Source organism: Melopsittacus undulatus, chromosome Z, assembly GCF_012275295.1.
Source record: "Melopsittacus undulatus isolate bMelUnd1 chromosome Z, bMelUnd1.mat.Z, whole genome shotgun sequence".
NCBI lineage: Eukaryota > Metazoa > Chordata > Aves > Psittaciformes > Psittaculidae > Melopsittacus > Melopsittacus undulatus.
In genome coordinates this window covers 56178814-56194558 of record NC_047557.1, presented here as the reverse complement: position 1 = coordinate 56194558, position 15745 = coordinate 56178814, and the positions used below count along the sequence as shown (strand labels likewise).

At 42.6% G+C, this 15745-nt stretch overlaps 1 protein-coding gene across 1 annotated transcript in view; it reads left to right on the top strand.

Annotated features, from left to right (window-relative positions):
- The window catches only part of SVEP1 (sushi, von Willebrand factor type A, EGF and pentraxin domain containing 1), a 131036-nt gene that overhangs the window by 89800 nt on the left and 25491 nt on the right, over positions 1-15745 (top strand). Inside the window, exons 31-38 of the mRNA XM_005154848.3 lie at positions 1191-1364; positions 4368-4487; positions 5335-5511; positions 6525-6609; positions 6916-7107; positions 8049-8216; positions 10072-10744; positions 12131-14910. Of these exons, the coding sequence (XP_005154905.1) occupies positions 1191-1364; positions 4368-4487; positions 5335-5511; positions 6525-6609; positions 6916-7107; positions 8049-8216; positions 10072-10744; positions 12131-14910 (4369 nt within the window). The remainder of the gene's footprint in view (positions 1-1190; positions 1365-4367; positions 4488-5334; positions 5512-6524; positions 6610-6915; positions 7108-8048; positions 8217-10071; positions 10745-12130; positions 14911-15745) is intronic.

Sequence of the window (15745 nt, the reverse complement as noted above, 5' to 3'; positions counted from 1 at the left end):
TCTGCAGTGGCACCAGGAGTGTGGAAGATACACAGGAAATTCTACAATATCTCTGATTTTTAAGCATCATTTAGAATGTCTGGTTTTAAGTATGTTACAGAGTAATTTCTTTAAAGGTGGCAGGTATTTCTGTAAGAAATTAGAATTGCTCAGCCTGTTCCACAAGAACATGAGAAATTTAAGGGAGTTTTCTTTATAAAGAACTACAGGGCTTATAGTGGAAGGTGTCGTACAGAAAAGGTTCTTCTACTGATGAATCAGGCTCACCATCATCATTGCTTTTACCCACGAGGATCCTTTTCCTCTTCCTGTACCAAAGATCCCCAAAACCACAGGTCCCCATCTGCTGACAGCCTGTCTGTTACAGGTTTTTTGGTTCTATCCCTCTGTAGCAAGTACTTGGCTTCAGTTACAATGGGCTCTAAACACTTCACAATATTTTTGTGTGATCCTTGCACATGACTGAGGACCAAGGACTTGCTACAACCTGTGTAGTTAGACGGATGAGCTTTATAGCTGTTGGAATAAGTTCATGTCATCTTGATTGAAATGAAGATGCACAGAATCAGCTCTCATAGGATAAATAGCAGCTTCCAGCAGGCAGGTATAGTGATGCCTTCTGCTGGCACAGCCGTGTTCAGAAGGACTTATTTATTACAGTCAAAGTCAAAGTGATACACGAGGTTGTATTGAGGTCAGTTTCAATTTCTCCATTGTTCATGCACTCCCTGGTCTCTTAGGAGTAATCTGTTAGCTAGTTAGCTAGTTTTGCAATGTTCAAACACAGTAACATTGAGCTTGTTTTTCAGTGAATGGAAATAACGGGAACTTCCATGGAGGCAAGCTTACTTTTCCTTTTTCCTTAAACTCACCAAGAATCAGTGATTATCAGGAGAAGTGTACTGTGACTGAAGGGCATCTGCTCAGATCTCAAATGACGGATGGCTCCTCCAGAGCTAGGAGAATAGGAGCTGGAGAGTCCTGCTCAGGCTGATTGAGAAGTAACTACAAAACAAGGGCCTCCACCAAATCCAGAATCACTGACCATCAGGAAAGGCCTGGGCATTCTTGTGGATAGGATTCTACAGTTGTAGAGAAAAGAATCTCCAGTGGTGGCTCTCATGTCGAATTACAAGTTGGTCTGTGCTTGCTCTGCTAATGTCTGTGCTTTCTTATCACTCATGTCACAGGAATCAGCTGTGGAGTGCCTCCACCTTTAGAAAATGGATATTATTCAGCTGAGGACTTTTTTGCTGGCAGTACTGTCACTTATCACTGCAGCAGTGGCTACTATTTGTTGGGTGACTCCAGGATGCTGTGCCTGGACAATGGGAGCTGGAACAGCATTTCACGATCTTGCCTCGGTGAGGTGTACCATACACTTGTGTGCCATGGGCTGTACCCTTGGGTTTGGGTGGGATCTCATTCTGAAATTGTGAAGACTGACCAGAGTCTCAGAAATCACACTCCAAAATATTCACTTTTCTGAAGTACTGTGCTCAGCATTATATTAAATCAAAACGACATTCTGGCATCTTTCTGTGTCAGTCCACTCTTGTGCCCCACATCCTGTACTTAATAAGCCTTCATTGCGATCCCAGCCTCTTTCCTCCCAGGTTCATTTTGTCCTAGAATTCTTGCATTCTATGCTTCTAACCTGTACATTTCCCTGTCCATCAGCACACTCTCAGTGTCCCATACTTCCTGACCAGATACTTTTAGATGTTCCATGCATGGAGGGTGGAATGTTTAATATCAAGTTTATTTATTTGAAGATAGTGGATGCTACACAGGATTTCTGAGTTATCAGAGAGAGAAAACAGGTACTGCATAATGCAATACAAATAAATGCAAGTTACACTTAGCACAATATAGCAATTGCAATATACAGTTCAATCACACTACCAGTGTGTTTCCCATTATCAGTCTAATAATATGGTCTTTGTCATGACGCTAGGTGTCCTCAGTAGCCAGGAATGAATAAATGGGTTACAGCCAGCACAAGACCATTCCTAGTTGTCTGGTTTTTATACCCTGCGTTGGCCTGAGCCAGGTATCCAATTCCCCCTCACCCCGTGCTGGTGTGGCTAACTCAGGGAGATGTTTGCAGTCTTTTAATATATTCAGGGAGAGGCATTTACACCATCAGTTGATACACTGGTTGATAGCTGTTTGCTTAAAACAAAGACCACCTTCCCATCCCCTTGTGTTGAGTCAGCTTCTCTTGTAACAGCGGTGGTCAGTCACATCATGCATTATTCCCTAAGCTTCATGGGGCAGATCACCTTTGGCCATTTCCTCTGAGCCCTCTTCCATTGTGAGAGTTCCTTGTTCAGTCACATGCATCTGTCAGCCAGCAGCATTGGAGGGCAGCGAGCGCACTTGTGAACACAGATGGCATAGTTGCCACACCATAACTTCCTGATCAGATGGGTCTGATATACCAGATGCAGCTGCAGGAGCTGAAAGGTGAGACAGAGCAGCATTGTGCTGCATACAGAGGACTGAGTGTGACTGGTTTTTAGGGCCATGTTTCCAGCAGATCTCTGCTGGAACCCACTAGCTAGTTACACTTGCACTGGTGCTGTCTGGGTCATACCTAACATGGGATTTGTAGGGTAACAACTGCCAAGATTTGTGTTTGATCTGACTCTTAATTTTGTGTAGGAATGACATGTCAAGATGAGCAAAAGGAAAGCCAACAGTCTTTTAGTTCTGCCAAAAATCACTTTGGCATAGGATCCACCTGGTTTCATAGCAGTTTCTACCTGGACTCTAGAACCTCCAAACAGACTCAGTATATTGTTCCTCTCTTTGCTTTACTCCTTTGCACTTTATACCCAGGCTCAGAGCAGGTGCTGCAAGGCTGTTCGAATAGTTTGACGTCTATGCAGTAGGAAGCATGATGTTGAGAAGGAAAAGCCCTGTGCCCCACTTTCCAGCTTGCCTTGTCTCTCAAGAAGCAGAATAGATTTGGGGGAAAATGAAAACAGGAGTGGCTTTGGCTCCCTGACCCACCCTTTACCTTTCTGATTCATACTCCAGGCAGGTGCTAACAAAGCCTGGTACACCTATGCCCTGGGACATTTCTTTTACTCTGTTACAGATCTGATTCTCAGTGTCATTCTGCTCTTCCCCTGCCTTACAAGACATTATGGGAGGAGCAGTCATTTCAGTTCTGCTCTGGTACAATTTGCATTCTTCTGATGCTTTTGTAATTTATTTTATTTTAATTAATTGTTTTTATTTGTAATTAATTTTATTTCAATTAATTGTTTTTATTTTAATCTGCAGTATTTATCCTACATGTCAGAAAGTAGCTTATTTTCAGAGCGTTGTTGAGTTCCCTTCATGCTTGATGGACTCAGCAGTGAAGAATAAACACATTAATTCAGTAAATTTTGTTGCTTTTTTAACCAAGTTGCTTTTTTTTTTCTCTCTGGCAAAGAACTTCACATATACATCTTCATGCTATACCAAGTTCAGCAGCTGTCCTGTAGCAGGGCTTTTAAATGAAGAATTGTTCTATCTCTAACACTCTGGTTTATATGAAGAATAATCCCTGATGCCTGCATTTGTCAATTAGATAACTTGAAATTGACCCTTTGCAATTTATCAATTTATGACTCGTTGTTTACATACCAAGGATGCTTCTGTACAGTCAGGATTTGAAAGCTGATAGGAAGTATTCTAGAGTGAGGAATATTTTTTCATTTGTTTTTGCTGTACAGTACCAAGCTACATGGATCATAGATCATCAGTCAGCATTTATAGGCAGTACTGTGTTTAAATAGCTAATGATAATAACTAATGTATGTTGAACTTATTTTAACTTTTCTGGCAACTGCAGGTACTTCTCATTCCTAGTCTAATGTAATTCTCTTCAGAAAAGATGGGGCTGTAATTATATATTGTTTTCAGAGTGTTCCTCCCTTGGGCTAAGTTTTCCTGTCCTATAAGTGGGAAGTTTGCAGTATAGAGGATTTCCCAAGCATGTGTTTAATGTAGAAGGCCTCCCTCCTAGTGACTATCCATACTGGTAGTAGCAGCACGAGTTACAATGTCTGTTCTTTTACTAGATGGAAACTACATACATTTTGTGGAGGTGTTGACTGAAAGCTAATAGGATTGGTCTCTGATTTTCTTGTATTTCACAATGCTATCTAGTAAATTATTTAGAAAGCATAAATACTAATTTAAATATTAAATATTTTTACTAGTGCATCAAAAATGTGATTGACATAAAATTGAGTTTTAATTGTACCAGTTAAAGGGATTCCTCTTGACAGTTAGTGAGACAAATTTAAAGTAGAAGCTTGTTGTAAATAGCATCCTAAAGACATCTTCTTTATGTTTCTTTTTGGTAGATGTTGATGAATGTGCTGTTGGTTCAGACTGTGATGAGCATGCGTCTTGTCTCAACACAAATGGATCATACATTTGCACTTGCATCCCTCCTTACACAGGAGATGGTAAAAAATGTGCAGGTATGGGAAAGAATCACAAGGCAGGCCTTTCCAAGGTTCTGTATAGGCCAGTATCCTGCCTTCCACTGTAGAAGACAGTTGGCAGTAATTCATATCCGGGGTGGTCAGGACAGGCAAGCTCTCATCTGCAGGTCACTTTGACCTGAATGAAGCTGTGATGAAGTGTCTCCTTTTGTTTCTTGAGAACTCACCTCTCCCTGGAAACACAGCTGTCATTTGGGATTCTGCTTTGAGACCCACACACATGCAAAATCCTCTTGCACATGGAGCACATACACTGAATAGCTGGGAAGGCCACAATGTGTCATTTATCAGAGCCAGCTGTTCAGTGAAGAAATGACTGAATGCAGGCATCTGACTAGGGCTTGAGCTGCCTGTGAAAACATTAAGCAAGGTAACTTCCCATGAAGAAGACAAGACAGTGGCATAGCTAAGGGGTTTAGAACTAGATGAAGTATAAGGTCCCTTTCAACCCAAACCATTCTATGATTCTTTGTTAGGTTGGGGTAAAGGGTGGCTTAGTTGATTTTCCTGTTTGGAGCTCTACACGCTGGAGTGGGCTTTCCCTCACAGAGGGAAAAATGACTGCAAGATGTGTTTGCTTCTGGCAGTGAATGCAAACTTATTTGCAAGGGACTCTTCCATAGCAAGATTAGCTTACTTGCATGAGTCTTCAGTGCGTGCCACTTACATACCAGAATAAAGTTGGTAAGGCTGTAAACTGCTAATGAGTGGTTTCCATGTGCCCTGCCTTCCCGCTTTCAGAAAATTCCCAAGAATAATCTAATATAACTTGTTTATAAAATCTGATAGTTATTTTATTAATTATTTCTCTTCTCATTCTCAGAACCGGTGAAGTGCCCTAACCCAGGAAATCCAGAGCATGGCCATGCATATGGGGACACTTACGGTGTTGGCAGTGAAGTAGCATTTTCCTGCAAAGAAGGGTTTCAGCTGGCAGGAGTGACTACACTTACATGCATGGAGTCTGGAATGTGGAGCCACCCCATACCATATTGTGAAGGTGTGGTTCCTGGGAAGAATGCATATTGTCATGTGTAGTGTTAGATGGAAGGGGAAAGTAGTTATTTAGAGCCTTTAGAGACCACAGCAGCTAATGAAACCCTGTCTTAGCAGACCTCTGTCTCAGTGTTGAAGTCTTTGTTGTCTTCAGCATAGGAGGTTCCATGTGAACATCAGGAAGAACTTCTTTACTGCGAGAGTGACAGAGCACTGGAACAGGTTGCCCAGGGGGGTTGTGGAGTCTCCTACGTTGGAGATATTCAAGGCCAGCCTGGACAAGTTCCTGTGTGATGTACTCTAGGTTACCCTGCTCTTGCAGGGGGGTTGGACTAGATGATCTTTTGAGGTCCCTTCCAACCCCTGGGATTCTGGGATTCTGTGATTCAGAGACTTAAGCACCAGTTGAAGCTTTTCCAAAGGTTGTCCTGTTCATAGTGGCTCTCTCCTATTCAGATTCTCTGAAGTGCCAAATGCATAGATTTATCTCATTGTAATGTAAACATTGAAAGTGTCTTTCTTCTCCACCCAGCTTCCCATTTTCAAGGAACTTGTGGGAACTTGATGTCTTAAAGCTAATTAACTGTGTTTCAGTAGATAAAAAGCAACCAGAGAGGACAGGCTGGTGCATGTACACATACATGATATAACTGAAGAAATTTCTTCAGAAAACCAGAGCTAACACGGTGAAGCAATAAGGTAAAATGAAGGAGTGACAAAGACAATGTCAAAACCACAGTTATTTTGTCCATAGGGAGGGATGAATATGGAGTCCTCTTGACAGTCAAGTGAGTGGTTTGTATAAAGATTCCAAATACCTATTTCCAGTTAGTCCAGTTTCTCAGTAAGGTGGAGTCACATAAAGAGCCCTAAATGTCAGTTATAGCTGAGCCAAGAACCCAGTTACCCAGGGCTTTAAAACTCTTCAAACCTTCTAAGAGAAAAAGCAAATTCTGATTGTGTGTTCTTTTTTATTTGTGTTGTATCAACCTGTCCTGTGATCCTGTCTTTTTAAAGCTGTATCCTGTGGTGGTCCAGTTATTCCAGAGAATAGTGCCATTTTGGGCTCAAATTTTACATACCAGAATAAGGTGGTGTACAGGTAGGAATTCAGTATCTTTGAAGTACTAAATTAATAATTGATTGAGAGTCAAAGGAGAGTATGGCTGAATTGAGAGAGTGGTTAAACTGAAGGAGAGAAGCAAGATGGTATTACAGTAATGCAAAGACTTTTGGTTATAGCTGTGGCTATTCACTAGCAGAGCTGAATATTTACTCCAGTATACCTTTCTGTGCCCTGCAGAAAAAGACGGTGTATGTAGGTGTGGATGAAAAAAATGATGGCTGCATATGCACATTGTGTATAAAAGGCTCTGTGTTTGATAGCACTTATTTTCTTCTAACTCAGATGCAATGATGGATACAACTTAGTGGGTGAAAAGGAAATTCTGTGCCTTGCTAGTGGCATGTGGAATCATCCTCCCCCGTCCTGTGAAATGGTGACTTGTCCTAGCCCACAGGATATTAGCAATGGAAAATACACACTCACTGGAACAACCTACCTTTCCTCTGTATCATACACTTGTGATAAAGGATACAGGTAAATGCGGGAGTGTTCCTGAGCCAAATGCAGGCAGTATAGTTGCTAAAAGGTCTAACTTATGTCTCAAAGAGACAAAGCTGGGATCATTGCTAAGAAAGACAAAATACTAAAATAGAATTTAAAAATACTTCTTCATATCTTAAAGGTACTTTCTGTATTTCATCTTAAATTGGACCAGTTCATCAAGAAGATCATTCAAGATTCGATAAATATGTGTATAGTAATTATTTTTGAAAGTTCTCGTTTGTCTTTAAAGATTATTGTACCCCTACAGCTTAGTGCATACCCAATATTATTTTTGCTATTGTTTTACAATGCCTTTGATGAAAGAACCTTCTGGAAGTTACTAACTTACTCTTTGAAATCTTTGTGGAAGTAGTTTATTCGAGGCTTTTATTCTGTTTTACGTCTGTATGCAATTACATTGGAAACTGACTTTTAACATGCTGCAATTAAAAATTAATACAGTAATGCTATAAGCAAGGATGTGGTTTTAAGTGCAGGTTCTGCCTGTCCTGATATCTGGTTGTACCTCTAGCAAATTTACCCTGACATAAGCAGTCTCTATGGAACTGTTTAGGTTTGATTTTTTTTCTGTATTTTCCTGCTGCAAGCAATCCCTTTGTCCAAATGCAGGCAGGTAGGTGAGGTGGGCAAAGCTACAGCAGAAGTTAAGTGTGTGTGTCTGAACAGTGCATTGAGACCCCATATGAATTTCACCTGCTCTCTCTTCAAAATAATCTGAAGACCAGCTTTTTTGACAGCATCAGTAGTCCTTTTTCAAGAATAGGAGTGTAAGATTCTGGCCTCTACTGCAGTCAGAAGAGACTCCCCTTGGTGTCACTGGGGCCAGGAGGTCAGAAGCAAAGCACCTTTTTCCCTCTTCATTTCTCACCTGGACTGAAATGGCAGCTTTAATAATGATCTTTGTGTCTCAGCCTTCAGGGACCCTCTATACTTGCCTGTGAATCTTCAGGGAACTGGAACAGTACACCTCCAGCTTGCAACATTGTCTCCTGTGGATCCCCTCCTGCCATCAAAGATGCAGTCATCAACGGAAATAACTATACTTTTGGAAACAGAGTCTCTTACACGTGTAAGGAAGGGTATGTAGATTAGCAGAAGTGGACTAATAGTCAGGATGAGTGAAACTTGTGCACTGCTTCACCAGTCTTTTGTAACTGCACGCTAATTCATTTTTACTGCTTCATCTTAACTCTCTGGAAATTAAATGCGATGGAGATGCTTTTGTGGGTTGCCAAGTTAGTACGGGACACATAGGCATTTCTTAAAGTAGTTTCAGAGCACCTGAATGCACTCTGAAAAAGGAGAATTGAGAGGAGTCACAGGGAATGATAAACCAATTCAATAGAAAGCCTTCTGCCTTCAGGTTACTACAGAACTAGTATTTCTGTGGTAAACTGAAGGCCTTGATCATAAAGAATTCCATCTCATCAGGCTATAGGAAAGCTATTTGGTGTGTTTTAACAACTCTCTGTTCTGGTGTTTAAATTCTGCTTCCTTAAAACTGTGACTCCTAGTTCATTGAGATGCATTTTTTTTTGATTTCTCTCATTGTAGTGACCTTTTCAAGCCATATTTCATCAAAGATGAGACTCTGTATTTATGATGTCAAGCATGAATGTAATGCTGGACTCTGCTCACAGGCTGTAAAGATAAGCATGTGCAAAGGTTCTCGCAAGATCAGTCTCCTTGAATATCTTGAAACTGGTCTATCCATAAGGCAGAGCAGGCATCCAGAGCTTTTGCCAGGTCAGGCCCTAAGTGACTGGAGGATTTTCTGCTTGTGATGTAAAAAGAAAGATTGATAAGCTAGGATTTTTCTTATAAACTGGCTTTGCAATATTATTTGAAAAATAGTTGCAGCAAAGCATCCTTATTCAGTTTCTTCAACTGTATTGTGATTTTAAAAGCTGCTGCTGCACTGTGCAAATCTTGTAAATTGGTTAGGATAGCAGAATTTAAAGAGGGTCACAGCTGTGTATGACAGTAAATAGAGTGGGTCATATTAAACAATGGCACATAATAGGCTCTTTTTTTGGAGTCCAGTTATGAGGCTTTGAAAACAAATCCTGCAAACAAAAAAAAGCACTTTCACAGATGTTGCCATCAAAATCTGGACAACCAGTTTCCAGACAGCAGCTGGAAAGTCACTGGGAACTTTGCAATAATTATTGTTTCTTTGCTATCTGTGACAGCACACCACAGAGATTTCAAAACTGAGAAAGAAGATAGCCACAGGTACTGTGACTGTACTGTTGCATGTTTAAGCAGCAGGATTTTGAGTGGGGTGATGAGCAGCAAGGAGTAATGCTTGTCACTGCATCCCAGAGACAGAGGGAAATGCAACTAAAATAACAGTAATTATGTGGTAGAATTTCATTACAGAAGTTGATTTCTCAGCATTAATTATGGTTCTTGGCTTTTATAAGAATTTTTACTGTGGATTTTTTTTTGTTTGTTTTTGTGGATATTTTGGGTTTTTTTTAAGGAAAAAGTTGTTATAAGATTGCCAGTGCATTACTGCCAAGAGCATCAAAGGCCTTTTGGCCTTTTCATCTCTTTCTTTTCCATTCAATTCTGCTGAAGGGAATTTGTCAGTGGGATCATTTATTTGGGTACTTATGGACTGTCAAAGTACGATACTGTTTGTTGTAGTTGTTTCAATCAAAATGGAAGTTGAGGAATGGTAATCAGATGAACAGACAAGATGGAAGCAATATACACAATGTGTGCTAGGATGTCTCTCATTATGATACTTCACCCATGGTCAAGCAGGCCTTACGATTTTCCTTTGAAGTCAATCATAGCTGTTGTAAAGGATCTTATTCTTCTGGGCTACTAGCAAGCAAGCTTGTACTGGAGAGGTTTCAGGAAACTGTAGGTAGCATTTGGCAGTGCTTGTCTTTTTGACTTCCTGTGTGATTTCCTTATCCACAGTTACACACTAGTTGGCCCAGAAACCATCGAGTGCTTAGCCAGTGGCAAGTGGAGTGTGAGTCACCAGCAGTGCCTGGCAGTATCCTGTGATGAACCACCCCATGTGGAAAATGCATCACCAGAGAGTGGCCACCGCCTCTTTGGAGATACAGCTTACTACTTCTGTTCAGATGGCTACAGCCTGGCTGATAACTCTCAGCTGCTTTGCAATGCAGAAGGGAAGTGGGTGCCTCCAGAGGGCAGGGAGATGCCTCACTGCATAGCTGATTTCTGTGAAAAGCCATCCACCGTCTCATACAGCATCCTGGAGTCCATTAGTAAAGCTAGATTTGCAGCTGGCTCCATTGTGAGCTTCAAGTGCATGGAAGGCTTTGTTCTGAACACTTCGGCCAAGATCGAGTGCCTTCGAGGGGGCCAGTGGAATCCTTCTCCTTTGAGCATCCAGTGCATCCCTGTTCGCTGTGGAGAGCCTCCCCACATTAGCAATGGCTATGCCAGTGGGGCCAACTACAGCTTCGGAGCAGTGGTGGCTTACAGCTGCAACAAAGGGTTCTACATCAAGGGAGAGAAGAAGCGGACCTGTGAGGCCACTGGCAACTGGAGTGGCAGTTTGCCCACATGCCACCCAGTGTCATGTGGAGAACCACCACAGCTTGAGAATGGCTTTATTGAGGTATAGAATGAGTTTTCTCATCTGCCTGGTGCTATAGCAAACTGAGTATGACTTAACAATTTATTTTGCTAGTGTTTCCTGTTTTGCTCTTCTGTTAAAACTGAAGACACCACTGGATTTAATAAGCAAAGTGAGGAACAGGTGGATTTGAGCCAGACACATGTCTGAAAAACATGGACACTTCCGTGGGATTTCCTGTCTTAAAGTGGGTTTTCTGCTAGGAGACTCAAGATGTAATGTGACAATTAATTGATTTCCTTAATGTCTTACTCTTCGTTTGTTTGGCCCATGGGTGCCTTTCCAGTGCCATCTGGAGACATTTGAAGTACTGTTGCCAATTCACAAGCCTTACTCTATACTTACTCTTACTCTTACACTGCTATAAAAAGAATCTGATTTGCAATAGATAAATCACCTTAGGATATTTTCTCTTGCATTTTGATACAAGCCCACTTCTTTACTGAAGTCAGAACTTCTCTTTTCTTATGAAATTACATTGCAACAATGCCTAAAGTTAAAAATCTCCTTGTGGCAGCCCAGACCTGTGACAGCTACTTAACATGTGTTGTGCTTTGATGCACAAGGGTAAGATTGTCATAAGGAAGATCAAAAACAGTGTTGTAAAGATTAAACCTTTGAATTTTTAAAGCATTTTTTTTTTCTGAACATCACCCCCCCTCCTTCCTTATATCTAGCTACCAGGGAATCTGCATTTGCTAAAAATTGGGGGATGGCCTTCCAGCAGTAATAGCAGTAATTTCTGTTCAGACTGCCACACAGATACATCCTGTAATTAACACATATCATTCTGTGTGCCTTCCTTAAGTAGGACCACCCCTCCAGATATTCCTTCCAGTCAGAGACATTTTTAATACCACAGTCAGAGCTCAGCCTGTCACTTTGAGGGACTGAGCTGGCTGCTCAAGACACTGCAGATGCATATCTAGGCATTTATAAACATCTCCTGGTAGTAGTACTTCTGAGGACTCCAGCCTTGAAAACATCTGTAGGTTAAAGAATCATACCAACAACAGGCCATTTCATGGCAGCTTCTTCTGGCCCATTTCTTTTCTGTCTTCGTGTCTACACATATTTTGACCTTATGGGCTAGGAAGGGGAAAAGCAGAGGAACTGCTCTATAGCTTTTACCTTTAAGCCTTAAATTTTCTGGTTTGATACTGCTGTCAAATTTCCTGACAGCAAAGTGTATCATTTGAGGTAAGACATTCTGTGTCAGTTACTTGCATTCATTCCTTTGCAGACAGCCTTTAGTGCTGTCTGGGATTCAGCTAGAAGCTAGACCAAGAGAACACAAGAAATTAAATCAGACTCCTATTGCCCCAGTCACGCATCTTCAGACATGTCCCTGTCTTATCTATTTTGCAGGAAACAACTGGACACTTCTTTGAGAATAAGGCAAATTACCAGTGTGATTCTGGCTACCAGATGGTTGGAAGCTCAGTGTTTACCTGCCAAGCCAATCGGCAGTGGTACAGTGAATCACCTCCTTACTGTGTTCCTCTCAGCTGTGGTAAACCACCACCCATCCATCATGGCTACTCCAAGGGAGAAACTTTTGATATGGGCTCCAAAGTTGAGTTTTTCTGTGATGAAGGCTATGAACTGATTGGAGATGTTTCTTGGACATGTCAGAAGTCTGGGAAATGGAGCAAAAAGCAAAGCCCAAAGTGTGTGCCAACAAAATGTCCAGAACCACCCTTGGCAGAAAACCAGCTGGTCTTGAAGGAACTGACTTACCAAGTTGGGGTTGTACATTTCTCCTGCAAGGAGGGTTATGTTTTGCATGGCTCTTCTGTGCTGAAATGCTTGCCCTCCCAACAATGGAATGATTCCTTTCCCTTTTGCAAGGTAGTACAGTGTTCTGCACCTCCATACATCCCCTTTGGTGACCCCTTGACTTCATCCCTTCATTTTGGTAGCACTGTGAAATACATCTGCGTGGATGGGTTTTTACTAAAAGGAGAGTCTACCATCAGATGCCAGGCTGATGGCTCATGGAGCTTGCCTTTGCCAGAATGTATTCCTGTGGAGTGCCCCCAACCAGAAGAAATTCAGAATGGCATTGTTGATGTGCAGGGCCTCACCTTCCTTAGCACAGCCCTCTATACATGTAAACCAGGCTTTGAACTGCTGGGGAACACAACTATCCTCTGTGGAGAAGATGGCCAGTGGCTTGGAGGAAGACCAGCTTGCAAGCCTATTCAATGCCCAAGGCCTAAGAAGATCCCCAACGGCAAATACTCAGTCACAAACTTCCATTATGGACAGACTGTAAGGTATTCCTGTGATAGAGGTTTCCAGCTCCAAGGGGAGGAAACGCTGAAATGCCTAGAGACAGGGGAATGGAGCACAGAGGTTCCCTCCTGCAAACCTATAAATTGCCAGCCACCTCAGCCCATTGAGAATGGCTTTGTGGAGGGTGCAGATTATAGCTATGGGGCCATGGTCATTTACAGCTGTGTGCCAGGCTTCCAGCTGTCTGGCCTTGCCATGCAGACCTGTGAAGAATCAGGCTGGTCTAGTTCCACACCAACCTGTATCCCAGCAGATTGTGGCCTGCCTCCTCACATTGACTTTGGTGAGTATGTGCAAGTGAGGCATGGGGAAAGGCGTTCTGACCAGGAGAGCATTACAGAGAGCCCCTCCCTTTCACATACGTTAGTGGCTGACAGTTTGAAAGACTTCAAAAGTTCTTTGAAGGTGGGCAATGCAATGCAGCTGACCACTTTCTTATTTGGAACTATAATTTTATACTCATGTTACTCTGGCTACGAGCTTCTGGGAAATCCTGTTCTATCCTGCCAAGAAGATGGGGCTTGGAATGGCAGTGCCCCTGCTTGTGTTTCAATAGAGTGCACCTTGTTATCTCCCCCAGAGAATGGTTTTTTACACTTCACTGAGAACACGCTTGGCAGTGCAGTACAGTACACCTGTAAGCCAGGGTTCACACTTGTTGGCTCTGACACACGACTCTGTTTGCCAAGTAGGCAGTGGAGCGACGCTGCTCCATATTGCAAAGCAATAATGTGCAACTCGCCTACCCAGCTTATGAATGGAAACATAACAGGGGAAAACTTCACATATGGGAATGTTATATACTATGAGTGTGATCCTGGATACCAGTTAAATGGCCCCACAGAGAGAAGATGCCAAGAGAACCAGAAATGGAGTGGCAGTGAACCGATTTGCATTCCTGTTTCCTGCAGCCCACCACCAGTTTTGGAGAATGGTCAGGTGACTGGAGAGGAGTACACATTCCAAAGGCATACAGAGTACAGCTGCAATGAAGGTTTCCTGTTAGATGGGGACAGGAGAAGGGTCTGCCTTGCAAATGGAAGTTGGAGTGGAATCGCTCCAGTTTGCAAAGCTGTGACCTGCCCTGTACTGGTGCCTCTCCTCAATGGGAGAATCATTGGCTCAGATTTTGGCTTTAAGAAAGAAGTGCACTATCACTGCAACGAAGGTTATAGCCTGCAAGGAGTGTCTACACTTACCTGTCAGAGTGATGGTACCTGGGACTCAGAAGCTCCACACTGTGAGCCAGTCATTTGTGGACCTCCTGAAGACATCTCCCATGGCTTTCTAAATGGTTCAGGCTTTACCTATGGGGAAATTGCCCAGTATGTGTGCTTTGCTGGTTATGAGCTACATGGCAATCCATTACGTCAGTGTTTATCCAATGGCTCCTGGAGTGGAAGGCTTCCATCTTGCCTACCCTGCCTGTGTCCTTCACCACAGATTCAGAATGGGGTCGTTCTTGGTACAGATTTCAGCTGCGGGAGGAGTGCCCAGTTTCAGTGCCTGGAGGGCTTCAAACTGCTAGGGCCTTCTGAAGTCACCTGTGAGGCAGCTGGCAAGTGGAGTTCTGGCTTTCCTCACTGTGGGCAGATTTCCTGCGGCTCTCCCCCCATCATCCCTAACACATTTATCAATGGAAGCAGTTCTACAGATGAAAACACCATCATCTATACCTGCTTGACAGGTTTTGTCATGCAGGGGAGTCCAGAACTGACTTGTGTGGAGACTGGTGTCTGGAAGAAGCCATACCCAAGCTGTGAGCTGTTAAGCTGTGGCCCACCACCTTCTGTGCCAAATGCAGAGGTTCTTGGGAGCACTTATGCCTATGGGAGCAAGGTCAAGTACAGGTAAGAATGCTGCTGCCTGGTGCCATTCTGTTTCCATAAAATCTCTGAAGGAATGAGAATGGAAGGTTTATGCACTCTCAGTGCCAGTTTTCAAAGGAAAACTTAATCCCTATCACATGCTAAAATAGACAAAGCCCATGTTCCCATGCACACATAAAATATTTTTTGGACCACTGTCAAAATTCAAACAAGGTATTCAGCCTGTTGGGCTGCATTTCACCACCACTGATTTCCCATTTCCCTTTTGCGTTCCTCTTCTCTTGAACACAGGTCTGCACATTCAGGTTTTATTACTAGGTAGGTTGCAGCAGAAGTCAGCAAGGTGTGCAGTTTTTCTCCCCTTTTGACACCCCTTCTACAACTTCCTCCTGCTTCAGATGTCTGTTGTAATACAGAAGGGCTGATCGCCCTCTTGCCACAGTTGCTGTAGTAGAACACTGCTCTGTGAGCAAGTATTCCTGATGCAAAGTTACTCCTTTGTCAGACATGAGAGAAAGCAGTTCTTGTTACTTTGCAAAAGTATGCACAGTGCAGATCTCTTTCTCCAAAGTGAGGAATTCTTCAGCAGAAGGGGAGATATTTGTTTGCAGCAGAGGCATATTATAGTATGGAGCGTAACTGTGAGATGGCATGTTGATGAATTTAACAGTATCAGTCATTTCCATTCATCTTCAACAAGGTGAAAGGGGTGCTTATGTATGCTTTTCTACTAGTGAACCCAGTTGCACAAGCCGTTGAGTTGCTCTTCCTGAAGCACCATGTGAAACAAAACAAATCAGCCTTAAATGTGTAAGGAAATTGCCTGTAGTCAGCCAAAGGCTTGGTTTGTTCTTGG